This window comes from Cnephaeus nilssonii, assembly GCF_951640355.1.
Source record: "Cnephaeus nilssonii genome assembly, chromosome: 12".
NCBI classification, from domain to species: Eukaryota; Metazoa; Chordata; class Mammalia; order Chiroptera; family Vespertilionidae; genus Cnephaeus; species Cnephaeus nilssonii.
This window is the reverse complement of record NC_137083.1, coordinates 9,749,190-9,775,832: the sequence shown is the minus strand read 5'-3', so window position 1 is coordinate 9,775,832 and position 26,643 is coordinate 9,749,190. Positions and strand designations below refer to the sequence as shown.

At 42.5% G+C, this 26,643-nt stretch overlaps 1 protein-coding gene across 5 annotated transcripts in view; it reads left to right on the top strand.

The window, feature by feature from the left end:
* The window catches only part of CREB5 (cAMP responsive element binding protein 5), a 396,562-nt gene that overhangs the window by 43,698 nt on the left and 326,221 nt on the right, over nucleotides 1-26,643 (top strand). For all 5 annotated transcript variants that reach the window (XM_079785886.1, XM_079785885.1, XM_079785888.1 and 2 more), the window contains one exon: nucleotides 24,920-24,991. In XM_079785886.1, coding sequence (XP_079642012.1) covers nucleotides 24,920-24,991 — 72 coding nt within the window. The remainder of the gene's footprint in view (nucleotides 1-24,919; nucleotides 24,992-26,643) is intronic.

Genomic DNA, 26,643 nt, shown 5'->3' with positions numbered 1-26,643 from the left:
CTATTTCTGTCTTGTCCTGGGACTCAGGTGCTCAGCTAGGTATAACCCAGTCACTTGCAAAAGTGGCATTGGTGGTAGGTGGGCTTAGAACTCGGTCTAATCCCTGCCTCAGAACTGAGTATCTGGCTAGCTGGCTGAGGGAAGGGTTATCCTGGTGCCCATTGCAGTAACTGATCATGGTTCTTACGAGATATTTACAATGGGAACTCTATCTGAGGGGTGGGTTTCTCAACAAGTCTATAGACTAAGACCAGAGAATGAATGGTGGTTGTCCTATCAGACTTTATGCCATTAGACAGGCCTCTGGGCCTGGAAAGGGAACTTGGAAGAGCATGGCAGGCCTCTAGCCTTGAGAGGAAGCTGTGTTACTCTAGCCTTGAGAGGTCAGATGACTAGACCAGGGAGCCAAGACAGAACCCTAGAGAAGACACCTGGAGCTGGGAGTCTTGCTCTCTGGGCATGTAGATGCCCAGGTATTTTAACTGGGGTATCAGAGTGGGACACATTAGCAGTGAGGCAGACAAGCCATGTCTTAGATTCAGATATTAGTTCCTTAAGAAGCCCCTACATCAGGTTAAGCTTAGTTTTGGGTCTTGGAGAAAGACCTGAGACTGTTTAGTTTATGTCTTCTAATGTTTAGCAAGATGCCTGGCAGTAGCACACATTAACTAATAGATTGCAATGGAGTGTCATGAGTGGTGTTTTGAAAATGTAAAAAAGCAACACAAGCTTATATAAAGTTGTATTTAACTTTAAATAAATAAAAAAAAGCCGTTTACTACTATTGAGGTTATATAATCACCAAAAGTCAGGTAGGAAAAGCCTGTGTCGAGAGAGGGATCCTGAACTTACTCTGGAAGCTGTGTAGTCCGGTGAAACAAACAAACAGCATAGGCTATGATTTCAGATAGATCCGGGTTTGAATCTCAACTTTGCTGAACACTGTGTGATCATGGCCAATGACTTTACCTCTCTGAGCCCAGCTTAGACACCAGTAAAATATGGATGCTATTGTTTTTCTGGAAGGGGTGTTATAGGAATTAAATATATTGATGTGAGTTAAATACTTAGGTGGTTCCTGAGACATAGGGGGCAATGGGAATGACAATTCACATAGAGTCCCAAAAGAGCCGTGGAGGAGAGAGGTAAGAAGTTTTTAATGCCTTGCTGTGGAATCTGATGATTCTGATGGGCCTCATCTTTATGCTTTCTCTCTGATGCGATTTTTGCTGATGTAATGGGCTGGGTCGATGTCCTGCAGATCTGATGACAGGACAACCACATCCTGTCACCCTCCCGGCCAAGATGGACTGTACTCATTGACTCCACTCCCTTGTTGACCCCTCCACATGAGTGCCCCAGTGGAATTTGGGCTTTATTCATGGCCTCCTGGAAAAATCAGCACAGGCGCCTGGTGGTGGTCATGTTCTTAGAGTCAGAGCTTGTCTTCAGAGCTGGCATCTAGCCACCTGGGCAAACCCTACCCCTCTCATGCTTTGTCCCCTCATTCAGTTTTCTCACATTTCTATTTCTTGTTTTATCCATTTGAGTTTGCATCTTGACTACCCTTCTCATTTGGAGGAGTGGGAGAGTACTGAAAATAAGAACCAAGAAGAAAGGTTCAGCCAGTGTTGCTCAGTGGTTGAGTATTAACCCATGAACCAGGAAGTCAAAGTATGAATCCCAGTTGGGGCATACAACTAGGTTACGGGCTTGATCCCCAGTGTGGAGTGTGCAGGAGGCAGTTGATCAATGATTCTCTCATCATTGATGTTTTTATCTCTCTCTCCCTCTCCCTTTCTTTCCAAAATCAATACAAATTATTTTTAAAAATAATTTTTCCCCCATTGCCAAGGCTCCCAGAAAATTGAGAGTAGTTGTTGGATGAGAGTCATGTCACCCTGGTGTCTCATTATTAAGTCACCCATAAAGGCAAGGCCCATGGGGCGATTTTAAGTTTTGGAATCTTGTATCATGGATTGCATTAAATGCCTTCTTCTACACTATTGCCCCCACCCCTCATTCCTCTTTTCCCTTCCAAGTAAAGCAGAAAGTAGGCAGAATACACATTTAGGGATGAGCTGGCTGATTTAAATATGATCAGACTATATCTTCTACCGAAAACATGACCAGGCTATGTTCAGGTGGAAAGGCAGGCTGATGTTGTGGAGAGTATATAGTCCATCTTGGGTTTGTGCTGACCTTGGCTTTGACTGGCTCAGTGACCTTGTCCTTTCTAGGCCCAGTCATCATTAACTGATATTTACTGAGTGTTGAGTATATTTCTGGCACTGAACAGATGCTTTATACATGTTATCTTCTTTAATCCTCACCACAATCTTTATAAGAATGTGTAGTTATCCCCATTTTATACATGAGGAAAACGAGGCTCAGAGAAGTAAATTAGTGGCATTAATAGAACTAATGACTTTCCTACAGCTGCAGTTCCTGACACTGATACTGTAGCTTCTACTGCTATTGCTCTTATTAAACCTCACTACCTGCTAACTACTGTCCCCTTGCAGTCATGTGACATATAAAGACATTTGAGGTCTCTATAAAATAGTTTGTCTTGCCTACTTCACAGAATCGCTTTGAGGAAGAAGAATTTTAAAAAGTATCAGTTGTTTACAAATGTAAAAATACACACTAATATGAAGAAATGAAAGTTGGCAGAAACAGCAGAAAGAGAAATAGAACAGGATAAAAGGGAGAAGGTAAATAGAAAAATGTTTACCTATTAAGATATAAGCGCTTACCATATCTAATTGCTTCACATGTTATTTAAACTTCATAACAACTTAGAGAGGTACATGCTAGTGCCATTGTTATCCCAGATTTACAGATGAGGAAACTATAAGATCACATACCTGGCACGCAGCACCACTGGAATTGAAGCTCGAATCTGACTTGGGACCCTGCAGTTTTACCTCTGATAATGTGATGTTCTGCCCTTTAAGGGCTTTCAGGGGGGTAAGGGCAAAGGCTAGCAAACCCCATGAGAAGGTCTCTTCACTCATTTTTTTCAGATGAGGTGTCTGTCATGAAGGTGGTGACAGCTAAGGTGATTTCTAAAGCACTCATAGGAATTGGTCATAAATAAGACCGGGGCGGGGGGGAGGGTTAGGGAAGAGCATCATCAGGCAGAACCTTACTAAAGAGTTCATAATTTACCCTAGAGGGCAATGAAGGGTTGGATGTAGGGGAGTGCTGTGCTTGGTGCTGAGGTTAGAAACATTACTCTGGCAGCTGTATTGGCCTTGTGGCAGGACTGGGGGCAGGAGGGTGTGTGGTGGGCAGGAACAAAGGCCATGAGCCCAACAGACTCAATTGTCAGCACAGGGGACAGGTGACTTAACCTGTCTAAGTCTTTGAATTTTCACATTTTAAAAATGAAGAATAATGACAACACCCACCCAGTAGGATTACTGTGAGGATGAAATGAGAGCTGTTTTGCACAAGTGAGTGCTTCATGAGGATTGGCTATTCATACTGTGAGCTGTTCCAAGAAAAGCAGTTAAGGATGATGATGAATATTTTGTCTCAGATGGTGGCAGTGGGAGTGGAGAAAAGTGGACAGATTTAAGAGAAGTAGAATTGAGAGAATTTGACCATTAATCACATGCAGGTGATAGAAAAGGAGAGAAAGGACTGTGAGAGGGAGGAAAGTGGGAGAAAAAGGAGAAGAAAGCATCAAAGGAGTAGAGGAAGGGGTGTCAAAGAGATGTGGATCCTAAAAAAAATACCGAGTGTTAGGAAAGGTGTAATCACAGGAGAAGATGTACGAAGGAAAGATACAAACAAGAAGCAAGGTGGGTGAGGGAAAAATCCACATGTCCTAATTCACCACTATTTAAGAAGCACCTGTTGCCCTAACCAGTTTGGCTCAGTGGATAGAGCGTCGGCTTGTGGACTGAAGGGTCCCAGGTTCGATTCCAGTCAAGAGCATGTACCTTGGTTGCGGGCACATCCCCAGTAGGGAGTGTGCAGGAAGCAGCTGATCGATGTTTCTCTCTCATCCATGTTTCTAACTCTCTATCCCTCTCCCTTCCTCTGTAAAAAATCAATAAGATATTTTTTAAAAATTTAAATAAAAGAAGCACCTGTTATAGTAGACAGCAATCAACAAGACAAGGTATTCTAGTTATGACATTTTTTTGATGGGTATTTGTTCTAGCATTTGTGCTTGTTAAATGTTCATATTCTGAGTTTAGAGTAGAAACTATGTTCTTTTTCAAGATTGTTTTGGCTATTCTGAGTCCCTTGTATTTCTATATGAATTTTAGGGTCAGTTTGTCAATTTATGCAAAAAAAAAAGCATTTAGGATTATGATTGGGATTATACTGAATCTGTAGATGAACTTGGGGAGTATTATCATTTAACAATATTATTCCTTGCAAGTCATGACCTTGAAATGCCTTTTCATGTATTTAGGTATCCTCATTGCTTTCAATGAAAATTTTTGTTGTTTTTAGTATGCAAGTCTTGCAATTCTTTTGTTAATTTATTACCTATTTTATTATTTTGATGCTATTGTAAGTGAAATAATTTTCTTAATTTTATTTTCTGAGTGTTCATTGCTAGTGTATAAAAATACAAATAAGTTTCATACATTGCCTTGTATCCTACAAGCTTGTTGAGAGTATTCATTAGTTCTAATAGTTTTTTTTTAAATTGATAGATTCCTTAGTATTTTCTATACGCAAGATTATGTTATCTGTGAATAGAGATATTTTTCCTTGTTCCTTTCCAATCTGGATGCCTTTTATTTATTGTTCTTGCCTAATTGTCCTGCTAGACCTCTAGTGAAATGGAAGTGGTGAGAGCTGATATCCTTCTCTTTTTCCTGATCCTGGGGTAAAGCATCAGTCTTTCACTGTTACATGTGATAACCATTGTAGGTATGTTTAAAAAAAAAAAAGATTTTCTTTATCAGATTGAGGAAGCACCCGTCTATTCCTAGTTTTTATAGTGTTTTATCATGAAAGAGTGTTGGATTTTACAAAATGCTTTCTTTCTGTGTCTTTGCAGTTGGTCATGTGTTTTTTTTCTCCTTTATTCTATGAAATTGGTGAACTGTATTCATTGATTTTCAGATGTTATACCAACTTTGCATTCCTGGGATAAGTCCCACTTAGTCATGGTGTATAATCCTTTTTATATGTTTCTGGATTTGGTTTGCTAGTATTTTATTGAGGATTTTGCATCTATATTAGTAAGAACTGGTGGTGTATAGTTTTTGTTTTTCCTTGTGAGCCCTTGTCTGGTTTTGGTGTCAAGATAATAATGGTTTCATAGACTAAGTTGGAAAGTGTTTTCTCCTCTTTATTTTTGGAAAGAGTTTGAGAAAGATTGGTGTTAATTCCTCTTTAGACATTTGGTAGAACTCACCAGTGAAGCCATCTGGGCCTAAGCTTTTCTTTGGGGGAATTAAAAAAAAATTACTGATTCAGTCTCGTTACTTTTATGGGTTTATTCAGATTTCTTCAGTCATTTTTGTTAGTTTGTGTCTTTCTTAAAAAATTTTTATTCTATCTAGATGATCTAACTTATTCTCCTACAGTTTTTCATACCTCATGTACCTTTTTTTTCAAGTTATTATTTAAAAAAGGATGATATATTTTTTGAAAATAAAGGTTTCTGTAAGGCACAGCTACGTATTTATGAGAAATGGGCCTTGTGATAATAATGACTATTACAGAGTGTTTCCCATGTGTTGGATATTTTGCTACATGTTCTACATGGGTAGTTTCATGTACCACAGCAGTTTGAGGTACTGTGTTATTCTGGAAACAGAGGCTCCCAATGGTTATGCAGTTGGCCTGTGGTGGGGTTGGTAACTGCATCCAGATAATGTGGACGCTTAGGGTAGAATCCGTTAGGAGGGGTCCTTAGTCCCATCCTCACCAAGCCTTATTTTGGGAGAGAAGGGATTCTGAGGCCACCTCTTTTTTTATATATATATATATTTTTTTATTGATTTCAGGGAAGTAGGGAGAGGGAGAGAGATAGAAACATCAATGATGAGAATCATTGATTGGCTGCCTCCTGCATGCCCCCTACTGGGGACTGAGCCCGCAACCTAGGCATGTGCCCTTGACCAGATTTGAACCCGGGACCCCTCAGTCCGCAGGCCAATGCTCTATCCACTGAGCCAAACCAGCTAGGGCCTGAGGCCACCTCTTTATGCAAAATGTCAGGAGGTGCTGAGGACAGACAGGATGCAGAGAAGAGAGATGTCAGGACCCCTGCAGCTTCAGAAGAGCTCCAGGAACCACAAGACTGTGGTGGGTACTGCAGAGGGAGAGAGTAGGACAGGGGGACATTTTGAATTTCTCCCACATTACTGTCTAGAGGCTGTCCAAGGCTCAGATGTAGGGGGTGTGCTGGGAGCATGGACTGGGGACACAGTACAGAGAGTTTTCCAGCTTGACCCAGGGCAGAAGGTGCTGGATGCAGTTTCTCCAGCCTCCAAGGTGAGAGGACAACCTCCACCCCCTGTCTTTGGGACACTCCATGGGACATAGAACCCTTAGAGCAGTAATTGTATCTTTGTATCATAAGTGTATTTTTAGGACTCACTGGCACTTAGGCTAATTCTTCAGCTGCAGAAACATCCCCCAAACACTGGAAAATTTGTTGTTCTGCTCCATTCTAAGACTCCCCTAGTATTTCAGGGTTTGAATTCAAGTCCCAGCTCTGCCTGTTCCTGGCCATGTGACCTCAGTCACAGCACTTTCCCCTCTAAACCTCAGATTCGTCATCTGCAAAATGAGAAAAAAATACATACATCTCATAAATCATTTTAAGAACCAAATTAAATTAATGTATGGAAAAGGTCTTTGTAAACTGCTAAACCCCACAAAGGTTAACATATGACTCCCTTTTTTTCCCAAATGGAAAAAGCCACGGAGTGAATAATCTCGTGCGTGAGTGTCCATTTATGTCAGCCTGCTGAGGTCACGTGGTGTGGCTTTGAAGTGGAGAAAGTGTGATTGTCAGGCTTTAGAAAGGAAGCAGAGGGCCTGGGCTTCGCTGGCCTCTGCAAGGTGGCAAGCACAGCTGGAAAGGTAATGAAAAGGCAACGATCTCACAGAACCTGCAGCCCCTCTCGGGGGCAGAAACAGTCAAAATAAAGACAACTGAGAAGCCAGACTTGGGCAAGTTGAAGAAATGAAACAAAAACAGACCTGAAGGGCATAATAGCACCTTCATTTATATGTATAAAAAAGCATTATTAGAATAAATAGGTTCTATGTTTCTTTCCTGGGTCTTTCTCAGTTCCATCTTGTTAGATGAATTGGTCATTTTAGTCCTAAGTATATGACTGGGGCAGGGGATACCCTATGTGTGTAGCATGGTTCCTTGTGAAAATTGAGCATGATAATGTTTCTCAAGATAGTGTTGTATCTATCATTGGCTGGTAGGACGTTTTCACTGATTGCTTTGGGAACGTTTTAGTCTTGAGAGAAGAAGGTGGGTAGGGTAGTGGAAAGGCTGCAGGCGTCAGGGGTGGCAGATGCCTTTTTGGCTCCTGGCTCCCTTCTTTCCAGCTGGGTCCTTGGGGAAGCTGTTTACCTCAGATTTTCTTATCTGTAAGCTAAGGAGAATACAATACCTTTCCCATAGGGTTGAGATGAGGACTAATAAACAGCGATAAATTGTTGTTACCTTCTTGCCTTCTTTTTTGATTTAGCTTTTCACATCACAAAACCAACAGCACTTAATCAGAAAACATTTTGGAAGAAGTCCTTCTTCCTCATCCCAGATGTGCTCGGAGGTGTCTTTGTCTAGGAACTTCTGGATTCCCAGAGCTCCCCTAACAAGGTGGTCAAATGACATCGCGCTGGTCCATCGATTCCTCCAGAGACTCCTGAGTCCAACCTGTGCCCCGAGGGCATGGTCTTGCAATCTGGGCTCTGATCTAGGAGAATCAGTGGTCACTTTGGTTCTAGGCACATGAACATGATTAAATAGTCCTCACACATAGGCTACTTTATCAGTCAGGGTCCCCGCAGGAATAGAGGGCAGCCTCCAAGGGATAATGAGAGGAGATGTAATGAAGGTACCACTTCAGAGCTGTGGGCAGGCTGACCAGGGTCTAGTGACAGCAGGAAGTCATTCCCACCCCCAGAGCTGGATGGCACGGGGCCACGGGAAGAACTCACTGGAGAGAGCTTAGCTGTGAGAGAGGGGCCGCCCACCACACATGGAGATACACAGCCACTGCCACCCAAACCCAGCAGAGGGGCAGTGCAGGAAGTAGACACCTGACTTCTCTTCCGCCCTCCAGTCAGGGATCTGCTGGCAGCTCCTAGGGACACAGTGGGGAACCGAGAATGGATCTGGAGTGGCAGAGGGAGACCATCCAGCAGAACTGTCCTCCACTGAGGGAGGGTCCCTAGGACTGGCTGTGACCTTATACAGACTTACTTGAGGCCCTGGAATCACAGGGCAAGGAAGGGTCTCTCTCTCTCTCTCTCTCTTTCTCTCTCTCTCTCTCTCTCTCTCTCTCACACACACACACACACACACAACCTTTTATTCCACCCTTTTGATTTTTCTGTCCTTTTGTACATCTAGGAAGGGAAAGATGTAATACTCCCCAGGTTTGGTTCCAAGAAGTCCTTTCTGCTCTTTGTTGTGATTCTTGGGCACAAGTCTGGCAGTACACATTTCAGATGTAGCACCGTACACAGACCCCACTGAGGAACTATGGAAACGGGTCCTACTGATATTTGTAATTCTTTATTTCCCTTTTGTACACAGAGGAGGAGTGATGTGAGGTGTGCAGAAGTCACCCCAGGTCACATCACCCTTTGTCAGGATTTCCCACATGGCTCACTTCTGGGGGCTACTGTGTTGAAGCTACCATGCAAGCGCAGACATTTCCAAGGATCAGAGAACAGCCACCATCAGCCTAATGCCCCATCAAGTTGGCTAGGGTGGCATCCTAGGAAAGAGGTTGGGAGAACGAGAGAACATTTCAAGAGAGGCAGCCGAAGGGACCTGGAAATGCCTGCTCTGCCCACGAGAAGTGGGGAATGGCACTCTGCAGATACTGCTCTGCCGGCAGAGAAAATGCTCACTGAGAAATTAGCTTAGGCAGTTAAGAATTTGCTAGGTCATCCTGAAATTATAGCTTGTTGTTTAAGTATATAGAAACAAATAAAATTTAGGACCTTATTTTTTTACTACAGAGACATAAGTTCATACATGAATAAAAATTAGGTTCTCTGCCAATGAATGATACTAAGATGCCATGCTATTCTTGCCTGTTATTTTTGTCACCGTGAAATAAACCATATTTACATGATTATTTAACATATGTTTTTCCGCAGTTTTAGATTCAGATTTTATCACAGTAATAAGAGCTGGCAGTTACATAGCACTTACCATGTACCATGCACTGTAAAAAAATGGTTTACATATGTTAACTTCTTTAATCCTCATATACTCATATCCATATGAAGTAACTGAGGAACAGAGAGGTTAAGTGACTTATCTGAGGTCACACAGCTAATTAATGAAAGAACCAATATTTGAACCCAGATACTCTTAAAAATTACATAGTACTACAGAGCTGTGATTTATTGGATGCCTCATTCAGTCTTTACCATGACTGTAAAAAAGACTGTCCTTTTCACAAAAGAGGAAACTAAAATTCAGAGAGGCTTAGACATTTGCCCCAGTGGGAGGCAGCCTCCTGGACATTTAGAGTGTCCTTGCCATCATCTCAGCTGCCCCGAAGTTCAGTGATGATCTGGTTCCATATGAGGGCTGAGGAGCAGAAACTTTCACTTCTCAAAGCCCCTCTCTCTTCAGCCTGTTCTTTAGTGCTTCCTGTGGCTCTTACAATGACTCTACTCTTCGGTGATTTGAGGCCTGCCTGCTTCTCAGCGATCCTGGGCCCCTCTTTCCTTCACCCGCCACACCCTGTCTCCCTGGCTTGCTCTGAGTCCCTCACACCTGCCAAGCTTTTGCCTTTGGGGCCCCTTCTACCTGGAACACCCCCTCCTTCTCTCTCATTTGCATTCTTCAGGCCTCAAGGCAAATGTGTCCTGCTCAGCAAAGTGTACCTGACCCCCTTTAAAAGTGTCCCCATCCACCTTTGTCTCTATCCTGTCACCCTTTTTATCTCTCTCAATGGACTTCCCCAAATGTTGTTTGTCTTGGTCACCTACATGAGTTGTGTGCTGTGGTTTTTGCTCTGTGAGAATAGGGTGTCACCTGTCTCCTTCACCTCCTTCCCCAAGCACACCTCATGTGCCCTTCAGGGACATCTGCTGGAAGACCCACAGGGAGGAGAAGAGAAGACAGCGGCCCTCAGCTGCCTTCAAACCCAGCCCTGCACTGGGCCAGGGTGAGTGAGATTTGTGCTCTGCTGTCCACACGAAGCAGCCGAACCTAGGACAGGAATCTGGGTTCAGCTGACGAGTGAAGACAGAGGCTGCACTCCGCCATCTGGAAAGGCCTGGCGCCTGGCTTATTTGGCCAGATGTTCTTGGGAGTGTCTCATTGTCACCTTCGGGTCCATGACCCTGGCCCGTGGCAGGGAGCCTCCCTTGCACTTTGAAGCTTTCTGACAAGTGCTCCGGGGTGTGCCTTTAAGTGACTTGTGTACACTGTGGAACTTGGCTCCTGACAGCCTCATTTCTAAAGGGACCATCTGAAGCCTCGGTTTTGTTGTTTATTTTTGCTTTCTTTTTCTAACCGTGGCTCGCCAAATCGCCTGTTTCAGGGACATTTAGGCATCCAGGTTCCCTTACTATCCAGCACTGCCTTTGAGCAAATTCATTCTGAGAAGTCCCCTGGGTGTTGGGCGGCTGAGGGGTCGGGCTCTGTGGGGAGGAGAAGCCTTCTCTCTCATGTCTTCTTTTAAGAGCTTGCTTTGAATATTATCAACAGGAGAGGCTCAGATGTGAGTACTGATCTGTGTAGGAAAGTGCAAGAATAAATGAGCTTGAACTTCAGGGTGCATGCTGGCAAATCCTGACCTCAGTTTCCGCAGGCGTTGACGGGTAACCATTGGTTTCCATTGCGAGAGGGGAGCCTTAATCTTCCCATGTGTGGGATGTGCCCTGTGGGGCTGTGTTTTGTAGGCAGTGAAGTTAAGGCTTGCCCAGAAAAATAACATGTTTTCTTTGCCTGGTGCTTGAGCTGTTTGCCTGGTGACTGGCTGATTGGCGGTTTGGGAGGAAAAGAGACATTGGTTAACTTGGGTGTCCAGAGGATATGTGTGTGTGTGTGTGTGTGTGTGTGTGTGTGTGTGTGTGTGTGTGTGTTTGTCTAAGTGGGTTGTTTCTGTTTCTTTGGAAACAGTAGAGGACAGATGAAGAAATAATGGAGATACTAGGACTTTGGACTTGTGTTCAAGGTCCTTGAAGCATCTTACAAACATTAGCTGGATGTCGCTTTTGAATAAACCCCATTGCTTGGAAAAGACCAGAAATCCTTTGATGTGGGTATCACGAAGGTAGATCAGCATACTGAGGGTTTGGGAAATAACTGGGAATTTTGCCATCCTAAATCTTATTGGAACGGCTTCACCGGCTGTGCTCCCTCCAGAGGCACTTAGTGGAGAAGATAAATCACAGTCATAGCTAAACAAGGCTTTTTCTCAGCCTTGACGGAAAATGCTTTTCTGAGGTTAAAAATGCCCAATACACAGGGTGTAGTAGGACACCGAAGAGATCTTTTCATTAAGTAAAATTTTGACTACTCCTAAGCATTTAAAAAACTCAGAATCTCTGAGGCTCTCCACACATACACAGACCCTTCTGCCTTGGGAGGTGACCTGCTTTCAGGGACGGAGGTCTCGAGCCATTCATCTTGACCTCTCCAGTGTCCTGAGCTAGAAATGTTGCTCTTAGGGAGAAGTCAGCTCGCCACTTTCCCAAGTGCTTGAAATGACCAGGTCTTTGATTGTGCTGTGACTTCCTAACTAACTCTTCATGCCTGATTCAAAATGTTTTTTACCCCCATGGGATCATTGGGGAACAAAAATTGTGAGGGAAGTAAAGAAAAATTAAGAGAGATCAAGAGTAAGAATAAGCATTAAGATGATAAAGGAAAATATAATTTGCTAAAGAAAATATAATAACAAAAGGAAGATTTGATTTCTTTTTTTATAACCCAAATGAAGAGTAGATGTCATAAAGGTCATAATCTGTATTAGCATTCTGTGTAATGTCCGTGCATAAGCCTAAACTCACCCACAGATAAGAAGGCACCGAGTTTCTCAGCTTGTCCCAGGCACTTTCTGAACTCCATGATTTTCTTACCTTGAGGGTGATGGAGCCTGGACTACAAGGAGAGTGTAGCCAGGCACAGGTGAGAGCATGGACATTACCTGCATTTCTGTGGTCAGAAGCAATGCTCTAGGAAGGTAAACAAGTTCATGTGTAGTTCCTGCTTTGGCTCCTCCAAGCTCAGGGCGAGGTGTCCAATGCTCCCTGGCTTCCTCAGGCAGCAGTGGCCAAGTGTATCTCGGGGTCAAGTGACCAATTCCCCGAGCTCATAGGTTGGCTGCAGTGTTGCAGAGCTAGGGTTCGAACATAGACCAGAGACTCCAAAGCATGCCTTGACATCACGCCTCAATTAGAATACAAAGAGAATGAATTCTACCGGGCAGCCTCCAAGTAAAAAGCTAGTAGATAAGGTATTGCTGGATAATTGCCAGTTTATCAGAAAATCATAGAAGTCAGAATCTCAAAGATCATCATCTCCAACATCCTTCAGGCTGCCAAGTATAGACGTCAATCACTGTGCCATCGGTACCTCAGCAGCTCTGTGCTTACTGTAAGGCAAGTCTGTAATAAAAACAGTAACCAACATTTCATAGCCTTTTCCCAAATAGCATCCTATTCGACCTTCCCAATATCCCTGTGAGGCGGATAATGCTGCTATTGTCTACTGTCTCTTTTTATAGTGAGAAAAATAATGTTCAGAGAAGTTAAGTAACTTGCCCAAAATTACACAGCTGGTGAGCAAGGGAGCTGAGATTTAACTATTGATTTTCTAACATAAAATCTGGACCCCTGGTCACAATGTTAGGTTTATCACAAACACAGTAGTCTTACTTATCAGGATTAAAAGCAAAATAAAGCCTAATTTAAAACAAACAAACACATAAACCTTACTTCTAGTATTGCTCCAAGGTGTGTGTTGTGTGTGTGAGTGTGTGTGCACGTGTGCCTTGAATTGACATCTTAAGAAAAAGATTTAACTGTGAAAGGAGATTCTATGATATTTGAGTGGGGAGTTAATGAAACAGCCTTGCTTTCTCATGGCCTCTGAACTCTCAGAGCCCTTTGCTAACACCCCTTTATGGCCTTTAACACTCTACCTCCCACCACAGACGTCTGTACAGGCCTCACCTCCTGTGGGGCGGTCAGTGATCAGAGGGCAGGGCTATCTTTGCGGTGCCTTCATGTTCCTGTCACAGGGCAAATGCATGGTAGGTGCTCTGAGATGATGGGGGAAAGAATGAATGAATGAGACCAGTGTCCTCAGTTTCTGATCCTACCCCCAATGCATGTGGAGGCTGAATCATTTGTGAGCAAGCTCTCAGTGACAGGTAATCAATCACTGTCCACAGGCCCCTTTCCCCAGAGCAGCCTGTGAACAATGCCCTCTGAAGATCCTTGAATTCCCTCCTTGAGCAGCTGCAATTTCCCGGGGAGGATTTGGGGGCTTGTCTCTTCCCTTCCCCTTGACTCAGTCTCTCAATGGAAATGTCTCAGAGGCCTTCCTCCACATCCCCTCTGGGTGCTGCCTGCACCCTTTCCCCTTTCACTTTGCCTCTTGCAAGAGCCCAGGTTGGGGTATTTCCCAGGACCTGACCTACACCCCCAGCAAAGAGACCTCATTCATGCTTGGGGAGGGGCTGAGGTTGTGGAGAGCAGGGGCATTTAAAAAAATCCCCTTCCCCTTTCCTTGCTGATGTGGAGCGTTGATCAAAAATGGTGCTGTTGTCTGGGGGTCTCGCCCTGGGGGACAGAAGGAGCTGGCCCTGCATTTGTTTATGAATGGTGAGGACCTGAGGTTGAATTGGAGTCTGGTACAGTGTAACCTCTGTGGGTGGTGGTTCAAGGAAAAGGCCTTTTCTTTCCCTGTCCCTTTTCCAGGGTGTTTCAGCGGATTCAGAGGCTTTAGTGAGTGACTCTTTTGTTTAATTGAAGTTGGAAGTTTAGGAAGACATTAAGGATTTTTCTAGTCTATGGAAATGATTTCGTGATCCTCAAAAATATGGCTTATTTCTGCACTTTTAAAATACCACGGCAATGATCCTGAACTTGGTGACCTTGCGCTCAGAGGCAGACCTGCAGAGGGAAATGAAAATAAAGGACTAAACACATGCCTTTATTCTGTCTCCTGGCGAGTTCAGTGTCCTCCCCTGGGTTACATTAGGGACTAGGTATCAATTTTAAGTCTCGAGCCAATTTATGGGGATGAAATAATCTCTGTAATGTGTGTGTTTGAATTCATACATATGTCCACACACCCCAACTTCTCAATAGGAAAATGTAATAGGCCACAAGAGAAAAAATTAAATATATATGCATTTAAATATGTATTTGTGTTTATATATGTAAATTAGAGGCCCGGTGCATGAATTCTTGCATGGGTGGGGTCCTGCCAGCCTGGCAAGGTGGAGGGGACATGGGCAGTCGGCCGGCCTGCCTGCTGGTCGAACTCCTGGTTAAGGGGACAGTTTGCATATTAACCTTTATTATATGGTGATCAGGCCAGCAGGGGAGGGCAGTTGGGAGCCATGAGGCTGGCAGGGGAGGGCAGTTGGGGGCCATCAGGCCATCGGGGAAGGCAGTTGGAGGCATTGAGGCCTGCAAGGGAGGGCAGTTGGGGGCCATGAGGCTGGCAGGGGAGCGGTTAGGCGGCGATCAAGCCAGTAGGCAGGCAAGTGGTTAGGAGCCAGCGGTCCCTGCGGGATGGGGCCTAAACGGCAGTCGGACATCCCCCAAAGGGTCCCGGATTGGAGAGGGTGCAGGCTGGGATGAGAGACCCCCCCACCCTCATGTATGAATATTGTGCACCAGGCCTCTAGTGTATGTGTGTATGTGTGTGTGTGTGTGTGTGTGTATATATATATATATATATATATATATATACTATATATATATACACATTTGCCTATTATATTTTCTTACTGAGGAGGTTGGTTAGGAAACCAATGTTTCCCTAATACATATTCTATGAACTGATATCTGATGGTACCAGCAACAATAAAACAGAATTTAGAAACTTGTGATGTTTTCTATCCTAATATATAAAAAGCCAGGCACCATCACTACCCAAACAAACAGATGGACAACTGAACAGCAGGCTGGCTGCATGGGGCAACCAGGTTGGCTTGGGGGTGGGCAGTTGGGGGCAACCAGGCTGGCGGGGGGGGGGCAGTTAGGGGCGACAAAGCCAGCAGGGGGAGCAGTTGGAGACGACCAGGCCAGCGGGGGGGGGGGGGGGGGGTGCAGTTAGGGGCAATCAGGCCAGCAGGCAGAGGAGGTTAACCTTTTGCACTCAGATGTCGAGTGTGATTTGACACGGTTAGCATCGGTAGCAGCTCGAGAAAAAAGCAAGTGAGTGCAAAGGGTAAAGAGTGATCAGGCTGGCAGGTAGGGCAGTTAGGAGCTCGTGGTCCCAGATTGTGAGAGGGATGTCCAACTGCAGGGATGGGGCCTAAACCGGCAGTTGGACATCCCCCGAGGGGTCCAGGATTGAAGAGGGTGCTGGTTGGGCTGAGGGGACCCCACCCCCCTGTGCACGACTTTTGTGCACTGGGCCTCTAGTTTAAGTTTTAAAAAAGGAGAAAGGAAAGAGAAGTATGCTCTTTTCGATGGAGGTGTCCTCAGCAATAACAGAAAACCGACAGGCAGGTATCAGGACTGAAAAGGCTGAGCAAGAGCCTTCTTTCCCTGTTGTACCGATGCTTTCTTTTGCTGCTATTGAGTCGACACTGCTTGGGGTGGTGTGGTAAGTTGCCTGGAGAGTGGGGGGCTGTAGGTAGCTAAACTAGGTAATTCATCTAAAGCAGTATACTCTGTTCATGCTGGCTTGCTCTCTGTCTCCTCTGGATCCAATCTGAGTGGGTATGCTTCTGCTTAGTTACAGTTTTGGCAACAGTCCCCATCCCTCCTTCACACTGAGCGGGAATGATAATTTCACATACTTTTTTGAATATTCATAATGTTTTTATTGGCATCGAATCTAGCCTTAGCCTAAGCTTAGTTCTGTTCGAGGTTTGCAGAGCTCTTTGAAAAGCATAAAGAGGTGAGCATGTGTTTAGTCCTTTATTTTCATTTCCTCTTCTGCATGCTGACTTTGTTTTTATTGTCTCACCCTGACTATTCTTTTACCCTATCTATCTGCTACTTACTTCTAAACCAGGGGCAGTGGGGCTTATATTAGTATTACTCTTGCAAAAGCTGCACTATTGGCTGATGGGTAGAGAGGCTTCAGTGTTGTACAGGGCTGTCCATTAGGCACATCACAGAATATTTCATACTCCCCAGTTAATTGTCAGTGGTGCCCCTAGTAACAGTGGCAACGAAAAATTGGTTTCAGAGATTTCCAAATCCCCTTATTAGACCATGCAAGAAAATCATACCTTCCCTAGGAGGGCAAATGAAATTGTGCCTTTGCTAGTCTTTAGAAAGGGGACCTTATTAGGATGATGGCAGAATCTCCAGATGACATCAGGTTTTTGCTTTGACGTGGCCTTTAGGTGACCTGCTAGCACTGTCAAATGCTCACATGCTTGACATTTGAAGCACAGTGTCTTAGGAATCTGAATCAAGTCTTCGTGTGTATTTTTACCTTGTATTCAGCTGACACTGTGAGATGTCGCAGACTCCCAACAGAAGTGCTGGTTGCTTTAGATAGAACTTGGGAATGCCTCGTTTTCTTCTGGAGTCAAAGAGAAAAAAGCACCCGCGTCGATACCATCATTCTCAAGTGCCTTTTAATAGTAAGTCAGTAATAGTAATCTTCAGATTTAAGAGCAAGATGAAACATCCTCTTACTGGGCCCTGCAGAAAGCAGAGAGGTCTGGCATGGTCCCCACTGTGTTTATATCCAGTCTCACATTCTGTAGCTCAGACTCCCGCACGGGAAAACGTCTCAGGTGCTTTGTTAAAGATGACTTCAGCTCACACATTGGATGGGCCAGACATATACTATTGTTGCTGGAGAGGTAGGGACACTTGTATAGAATAAATATACAAAGAAAATATTTCTATCCAATAAAAAGCATGTGAATGAGTGAAAATAAAACCAAGACTGGGAAGTTGTGATTTTTCAGAATACTTCAAAATACTCATTTCACATAAAAACAGTTGAAAAACCAAATATACCCCGCATGTACCAAAAATGATCCAGAGGCAGAGTGGTCCACTGGGAATGTGTTATAACTCTAAAGAGGCCAATTTTATCATGGAGCACAAGGGGAGAAGAAAGAACCATATTGACTTTCTCCTGATTTTCCAAAGGCAGCGGCTTTTGACCATTTAGAAGAATATAAACGAAAATAAGTTTGCGTTTCATGTCTTTGCTACCATAGTGTTTCCTCTCAGGATTTCATGGGGACAATTATTTTAAATTGCAATGGAAGACTTTCTGGAAAGGTAAAAATGACATTGTCAAGGAAACCCCGGATCACCTCTTGTCCCAATTTTGCTTTATTTCCTCCCCTCCCCTTTTTCTCTTTTTTCTTTTCTTTTCTCTTTTCTTTTCTTTTCTTTTCTTTTCTTTTCTTTTCTTTTCTTTTCTTTTCTTTTCTTTTCTTTTCTTTTCTTTTCTTTTCTTTTCTTTTTTCTTTTCTCCCCTTTCCCCCCCCCCTTTCCTTTTCAGTTTGTTTGAATTGGGAGCAGGTAAGAAGGAAAAGTTTGCTGCCTTTCAGCATGTCTTCTGAGGTTGTCTTTGTCCCATTAGAAACAAGCCAAGTGATTTGATTACCTTCAATAGTTCCTTTAAAACCTGAGAATCTCTATACATATGTCAAATAAACTTTTCTTAGAGATTTATTGTGCTTGATGGAGCACGAAGAGGAACAGGACCTAGGTTCCCACACACTACAGCAATTTGTTCACCACCACCTCTAATGCCTGTACTTAGCAAGTATTTCAGACCCCTGCACCCAGCCATAGGAAAGCTATGAGACAGGGTTGGGTGGAACCTAAGTATAAATTAGCTGGGAACTTTGAAAAGAGGACTCATCTCCAAAGAAACATATGGAAAACTTAAAAAAAAAAAACAGAAGAAGAAAAAAGAAAGAGGAATCTAACATATGAAAACCCAATCCCACTGGAATGTTTTTTCATACATAGTACAAACGCCACATAAATAAAACCGCAAACCTCTGCAGAAGGACAGGAGAGCACGGGAGCCCCAGCGTGCTCTCCTGTCAGGGCCTCCTTTGGGAAGCAAGCGAGGGAGCTTCCAGAAACAAAAGCTATTTGAAAATCCTTCCTCCTGGGCACTGCGGCCTGGCCTGATTCGAAGGGAACTCTGGGCAGTCCCTTAGGAGGATGCAGTGTGTGAAACAACCCCAAAGGAGTCTTTGATTCAGGCTGTGAGGTTCTGAACTTTTGGGTACCAGTGGATGGTGAGCATCTTTTCAGGACAAGGGACGTTTGAATGGAATAGTAATATTTAACTGCCACCGTGCGTGTCAAGTTTAGGACTTCCGGGGAAGAGTTCTGGCTGTACTCTTCCCAGTAATACACCCACTTCTCGCCAAGTTCTGGTGAAATTTTCACTTAGAAGGTACAGTGCCTCTCTTGGTCTTGTTCCCTGTGTAAATCTCTGGTTTGAAAACTTTGCAGCATTCAAGGCGTTTTAAGCTTGAGGGCTGAAATGTCACTTTAAAAGCAGGGTTAAAAAGGTCACACAGCTGCAAATAATAATAGCCCAATGAAATTCAGATTCTAGCTGCAGCCCACTTCAAGAATAACACTGAAACAGGAAACAAGCCTACTAGATCTTTTTACCAGTGAAGCTAGTAAGGACACATCTGATAAAATGTGTGTGTGTGTGTGTGTGTGTGTGTGTGTGTGTGTGTGTGTGTGTGTGAGAGAGAGAGACAGACACACAAAGAGAGACAGAAAGACATACATAACAAAACAGACACACAGGAATAGACAATACAAAGAGAGAGACATAGAGTTTCAGAAGGAGAAGATATAGAAAAACAAGATAGAGAAAGACACAGATACAGAAAGGGATACAAAGACACACAAAATAATTGATTTGCTTGGACTGAAATTCAAGGATGTTTATTTTTTATTCAAAATTATGACATTTATATTTGAAAAGTAAAGATATATTTAAAATACCAGGTTTTACTTTTCTCTCATTTTGCAGTTAGCTTCCATTAGTTATTTTTAAGTAATGTCTCTTTGAATGTTCCTGTTTTATAATGTTTTACTAAAATAGTCTGTTTTACAGATGAGCAAATAAGGTAATGAAAGGTACAGTTTTCTTCCCAAAGAAAGTCTTTGCCCCAAATTGAATATATAATTCCTTTCCAATAGCTAGCCATGTGTTGGGAAAACCATGTTGTGTCCTTTCATTTATTATTATTTTTTAAATCCTCACCTGAGGGCATGTTTTTTAAAATTGATTTTTAGAAAGAGAGGAAGGAAGGAGAGAGAGAACTATCTATCAGTTGCCTCCCATGCGCCCCCCCTCGGGGGATTAAACCCACATTCTAGTTATGTTCCCTGATCGAGAATCAAATCCAAAACTTTTTGGTGTATGGGATGATGCTCCAACCAACCAGAGTCTATGTCCTTTTAAAAAAAAGTAGAATCAGGCATCTCAGAATAAATAACCTATACTGTGTTGTTGGTGAATTTGTGTTGGGTTATTATTGTGTGTGGGTCTTTGCCTTTTTTGACCAATACATTGAGTGAGATATTGGCTTCCTCCTTATTGAAACACCAGTAATAAACAACCTTTGTTCCCAGAAACAAAGTAGGATTGATGTACACTCACAGTGTGACTTAACTCAAGATGCGCCAGTTTGTCAGCTGCCCTTGGCACTTAGGCAGGACCGGTTTCCTCCTCCAGCACGCTCTCAGCAGTCTAGTAAGTTCAGGAAGATAGAAGGTCCGTTTCACGTGAGTCCTGCCAGGAAGACTCTCTCCACAATCACAGTAGGACAATAAATGCCGACAGATGTTGTTAACATCACTATTAAAATCCACACACCCTCTTTCAGTTATATAATTCCTTCATATCCAGATTAACAATACCAGAGCTGATGGGGCACATCAATGTTATTATTAGTGCTCACTAACATTTAGATTCAGTTTGCAGCTTTAAAGTTCCCATAACTTTTGGTGTTGATCAAAGTGAATGCCAGATTTTCAGATTAAAGCAACATTTTTAGTGTCTTACTGTTCTGAATCCTGTATCCCTGTGCAATTCTACCTGCTGTTCCTGAAGGAAATTTGGGCCAATCCACTAAGATTGGACTTTAACTGAGGATCAGCAATGGTGTCCTATGATTTAGATGGAGAAACATCCCTCTTTCGTGGCTTTTACAGTAAATAATGTAGTAGGGCTTTTGTGTGTTTTTTTCCCATTTGGACTCACTGTTGTCCTTTCGTTTAAAGTACATATTTACAGTATTTTGCGTAGGCTATCCAAGTTTTTAGAAACATTTGTTTTTTTGCAATGTTTGCCATTCATGAAATGGTAATTCCAAGGATATCCCTAAGTGCCTGGCAAAGCATCTGAATGGATTGCATCAGCCATTGTGGAAGATTTCCCATTTTAGACCAAGAGGAATTTGTGGGGTCAGATGATGAACAATGAAAGAGATTCTTGCTCGCTGCGAGGCCAGACGAATCCAGTGGCAGTTGAGGGTCTGAATTGCAAATCCAGCCTGTCATCTCCTTGTCAACTGCGAAAAACCTCTACTCACTTTAGGCACTAGTAGGGTTTGTTATTAGGGTTTTGTGTTGTTTTCCAAAAATTTGAAGGGAAATTAGACTCATGAGGCATTTAAGTGAACACTGAATCTGAACTTTGGAAAAGAGAAACAAAAAATATAGACTTTTAAATGATTGAACAGCCAGCCACAATTATGACTGTAACTAACCAAAGTTAGGGTTCACTCCATGTTCCTCAGAGGGCACTCTGGGGGGGTCACAGGCAGCTCGCAAATGGCTAATAGACTGGGCTTCAGTGGTTTTGATGCTCATGGCAACATTAACAAACTGAATTTATCATGAATCAACACATTCACATGTGAAATTTAATGAAAAGTAGCTTTAACTCATTGTTTTCACCAAAAGCAACTTAGCTGCCCCCCCTCCCCATTAAATCTGGGAAGATTTTTGGCCTTAAGTGGAAACAGGTGGAATGAGGCCTGCACAACCTTTTGCCTCGCTGTACACTTGGTTCTAGGCTAAAGAAGGTTGAGAACAACTGCCATAGGAATAGAGAAAAGGCAAGCTGTTTGGGATGGTTTATTGTGATGATTCAGGATCCATTCCACAAATATTTATTGAACGATTACTGTGTCAGCTCTATGCAGTGTAGCCTGGGGTATGGCCATTGCCAAACACCACTTGGTTCACTAGAATATACCAGCTAGAAAAACAACTGAATGGGAAATGAGACGATGAAGCCCGCCTTCTGAGACCCAAACGCAGAACACGCTGGCTGAAATCACATCTGAGTGATCTGCCCCCACTTGATGGATGATAAAAGAATATCGGTAGGGCCTTAGTAGGATTCTTTTTGAGAGAATAATTATTACAATATGTGCTAGAAAAGAGCCATAAAATAGACCATAAAAATGGCTCTTGATTGATACATCAGACCAGATCATACTAGTTGATAAAAATAATGATGCCTGCATGGTAGCGTGGCACCATTTAGTAAAACTACAAACGCCCACAAAGAAAGGAATGAGCAAGGGTGTGCTGTTTGCAGAGGCTGAATGTGGGAACTGTGGAGCATCCAAATAAAGCAGTTGAAGTTCACACACATATCTACACACCCACTCAGACCTTATTAATCACTGAAAACTTATTTTAGCAACTGCCATTTTACCTTAGGACTTTTATTTCAGTACTGTGTTGCCAAATCACTTGGTCCATGGGATCCATAGCATGTAATAAATTGATACAGATGTATTTATGTTTAACAAGTAAAATAATAAAATGACAGGTAAACATATTGATGACTGAACTCTAAACTATCTGATGGCAGACTCTGTCTTTCTCTGATCGATCAGATTCCTCTAAATGTAACATCCATGCTATGAAGGCTCAATAAGACAGAGTAAATTTAAATGGCCGGTATCAAGTGAAATAAGTCTGACAGAAAAAGTTAAGAACCATATGATTTCACTCATGTATGGGATATAAAAGTGAAAGCAACAAATGAACAAACAAGAAAAACAAACAACAAATCATAGACAGAGATAACAGTATGACAGTTACCAGAGGGATGGGGTACGAAGGTAGTAAAGGGTAAAGGCGATCAAATATATGGTGATGGAAGATTTGACTTTGGGTGGTGGGCACACATACAGATGATGTATTATAGAATCATGCACTTGAAACCTATATAATTTCATGAACCAACTAAAGGCCCGATGCATGAACTTCATGCAAGAGTAGGCCTTCCTTCCCCTGGCTGCCGGCACCGGCTTCCCTCTGCCACCTGGGACCCAGGCATCTCTCGCAGCCCTGGCTTTGTCTGGAAGGTCGTCCGGAAGGATGTCTGGTCTAATTAGCATATTAGTTTTATTATTATAGATGTTACCCCAATAAAATTAATTTAAAAATCTATATGACTGGACTTTATTCTGCCTCTAAGCACAGCATCAAAGTATAATTCAATGTTATTTGTTACAGCTCATATGCAAATTATAATTAATAATTAATAAAAGGTAGCTAATGTTGGCACCAAGCAGAATTGCTAAATATTCACCTTTATGGGCTGGAATTTATGGGAAAAATCAGCATTTTGATGGACTAGGGTTTCGAATAGAGTTGTGATTATGGTAGGAAAGTACTTTCTTTCCATAATTATGAGTGAGAGCTTAGTCATCCTCTTCTTTCACTTTGGCTTGTTAATGTATCTCAAGTTAAGCAATAGCACTTTCAATCTTGACCATTTCTGTTTGTTGAACATTAATCTAATTTGTTATCACTAGTTACTATTTTTGGATGTAGGCTATAAATGTATCCATATAGAACTCTCCATTTTTACTATAATGTAATCTTAATATTGATTAGTAATATTACTAATATTGGCATTCTTTTGTTACTTTGTCAACTAAAGCTCTATGTGGTACCCAAGAAAGACCCACCTTATAGCAAATGCTCTTTTAAAATATTAAAGTGAGGTTCCAGTAAAGCTCTCTCTCTCTCTCTCTCTCTCTCTCTCCCCCCTTCTTCTCTTTCTAAAATCAATCAGTAAATCACAAAAAAGTGGCATTGCTTGGTGAAAATTGTACAATGAAGATAAATAGTGTTGTGAAGATAGTTCACATTTTTAATTTTGTTTTTTTAACATCTGACTAGCAACGTTATTTTAGGCAAGTCTTTTTACTTTGTGTTTCATAAAAGCAAAAGTATGCATTTCCCAAAGGATATATGTGAAATATATTCATATTTGGGGGAAGGGTATAATAAATAAACAAAAAAATTAGCACTGAGCTTTTTCCTTCAAGATAACAAAGTTTCCTTGGACAAACAATGACTATGACCTGAATCGAAGCAGAACTCCCTCTTTCAAGGGCAAAGGTGACATGGGTCTCTCTGGAGTCACAAGTAGCATTTCAAAGAAGCAAATTGCTTCCCGTGCTCAGAGACAAAGCAATAAGTTTTTGTTTCACAGTAGAACCATGTAGCTCCCATACACTCAACTTTAAAATTGCCAAAAAGTATGATTTAGAAAATGATTTAAATTGTGTAACAAAATGTCCATAGTATTTTCCATGATTTAAAATATTTATGTTACTGTATCCATTGGTAACCACAAAACCATGTGTACTGTATTTTTATGAGCTTTTGGGAAGATTTGCAAAGGTAATTTTGATTATGCTCAATTTTTGCCTAATGAATTTACCTTAGAACCTGACCCCTATATAAATAAGAAAAGACCACACCATAATTTAACATGTATCTGAGATCATAACACAGGGGTTTCCCCTGCAAAGCTACCTTATTCGAGATAACTTATCTAGAGCATAAAAGCAGAGCCTCAATCTAATATTAATTTCAAATTAGCCTATAAAACCAAATCAACAAAATATCCAAGGTGATGTATTTTTGCATTTTCTGAGTTACCCCTACATAACTTGGATAATTTTTGATAAAGCATTACCAAATGCCTGAGATAAAAGGAAATTTAAGGTCCTGGCTTCTAGAAGGCTCATTTGCTAAGCTGGCTGCAGGACCTCTCTGCATCCCTTGGTCATACTGAATGAAGCTCGGTGGTTGGGTGACCATAGATGAATCATTTGACCTGATGTTCAGGTTGGTCCTCACACTGATTGTCCAGTTACTGCCACTTCTCTTACTGTCCTAAGTAGCCCACCCCAAATGACAGGTGGGGACTTTGCTTTGCAATCTGCTTGTGCAGATGAGGTCTTGCCTGGTAACGACACAGTCCAGGTGGTTTTCCACAGGCAGGATTTTTACTGCACACATCCATGCCATTTTTCTTTAAAGTACAGTAAATATGGACTCCAGAAAACAGTAAGAATCCAGACAGCAGGGAGGCTAATGTTCATGTTCATGTTTTTCTCTTCTAATTTGGAAATTGGCATAGAGAGGGGGCTCCACACACTGCTTTCCTCACGTTTCTCAGGTGGAAGCAGAAAATATTCATGGATTTCTGTTTTCCTTCCTCCCTCTCCCGCTGGCCCTTCAGATTTATGAGGAATCCAAGATGAATCTGGAGCAGGAGAGGCCATTCATCTGCAGTGCGCCAGGCTGCTCCCAGGTGAGTGTGGGGATCCTCTGCTCTGTCTTACAGGGGTCACACCTACCTTCCAACAGGGAAGCAACTCTCTCTTGACAATCATGCCTGCTGTGGGCTTTCCTTCTTCACCAAGGTATCATATCGTCAAAGACCCCTCACCATCATCATCATCATCATCATCAATGTGTTAATTTTTCATTTTGAATAGTTTGAACTACTTCCCTCATAGCCCCTGAAAAACATCAATTATGGCCACTTTCCCCTGGAAGTACGCTAGTTGCATCTTGCCCACCAGATGCTCAGGTTAGTTATTTCAGAAAGATGGGAAGGAGGGTGCCTGCTGTTATAACAGCTACTTGAATATTGGCTCTTTGGATTACTGGTGAAAGAGCTTACAATCAGTGGTTGAATTCTGTTTTGTTTTGTTGTCCTATTTGAGTTAAATAACCCCCCTGTAACTCTTTGAGAACCTACGATTTTTCTATTTATTTAAACTTTAAGACGGGAAGTTGGCCTACTGTGCTAGATTAAACCCTTTTTAGCTTCCAAAGGCTCCCATCAAGTGGAATTGTGAGAATTAGATGAGATACTGCATGTAGTATAGTATAGAGCCTGCACATAATAAGTGCTCAATTAATGTTTGCTGTTGTTACTATTCCTGCTGCTCTTATTATACTGGAACCTGTCTCTTTGGGAGAAATTGGAAATATCCATCATCTAACATCAGAGTTTTACATATTGTCTTTGGAATTTGATGGTGACTTTTTCTATACATGACCCTTTGGGTGCCTTCACGTTTCAGTCATTGGAAAATGAACACATATGGTCACTCTCACGTCAAGATCTTCATTCTGTTGGATATAGGACAAGCTCAAAGCACAGGCTCTTTCCAACATGGGTTGCCCACTTTCCTGCCCCTCCCTATTTATGTGGTGGGGTTGGCAGCGCCACATGGAGTAATGTCCAGGAGTCAGATGAGAGATGATGTCTATTGAGGGCCCTTGTTATATCTCCCCAGAGAGTTTGGAGGGTCTGGGAGCCTTTTGGAGAGAAGATGCCATGGAAAAATGAATGCTGTTGCTGGTGCTGCCTTGTGGTGTTGCTGGTGATATCAGCCACTGTCCGAGAAACCAGAGTCCTTTGCTTGGGTTCTAGCAAGTTCTCCCAGGGCTTTTTGTGTGAATGTTGATTTGCAACCTATAAATAAGAAAAGCAATAGAGGAAATTACTTTGAATTTAAACTACTTTTCAGCAAACTGGTTTTGGAGGTCATTTTGAAATAGGAAACACTGGGACAACATAGATGAGATGATCCATTACTGGGAAAAATCCTACCATCCATTGTGAGTGTAGACAGTGGCCTTACCTAAATAAGGTAACGCTGGTTTCCTTTTAGTTTCCTTAGGGAGAAGTCTCAAGGGCGAAAGGGAACCAGAGAATTTGAGCATTATGCTTTGGTTTAGCCGTGAAAATGTGACCTTCAGTTTTCTTCAGTTCAAGTCACTCAGCAAATTTTGGAGTGCCTACTATGTGCATCAGACACATGTATCTCTGTCCTCACAGAGCTTCTAGTCTAGGCATCATATTTGCAACCACATAATCAATTAATCAGTTAATTTCTGAATTACAATTTTCCATGAAGGAAGAGCACAGGCCACCTTGAAGAGTATCAG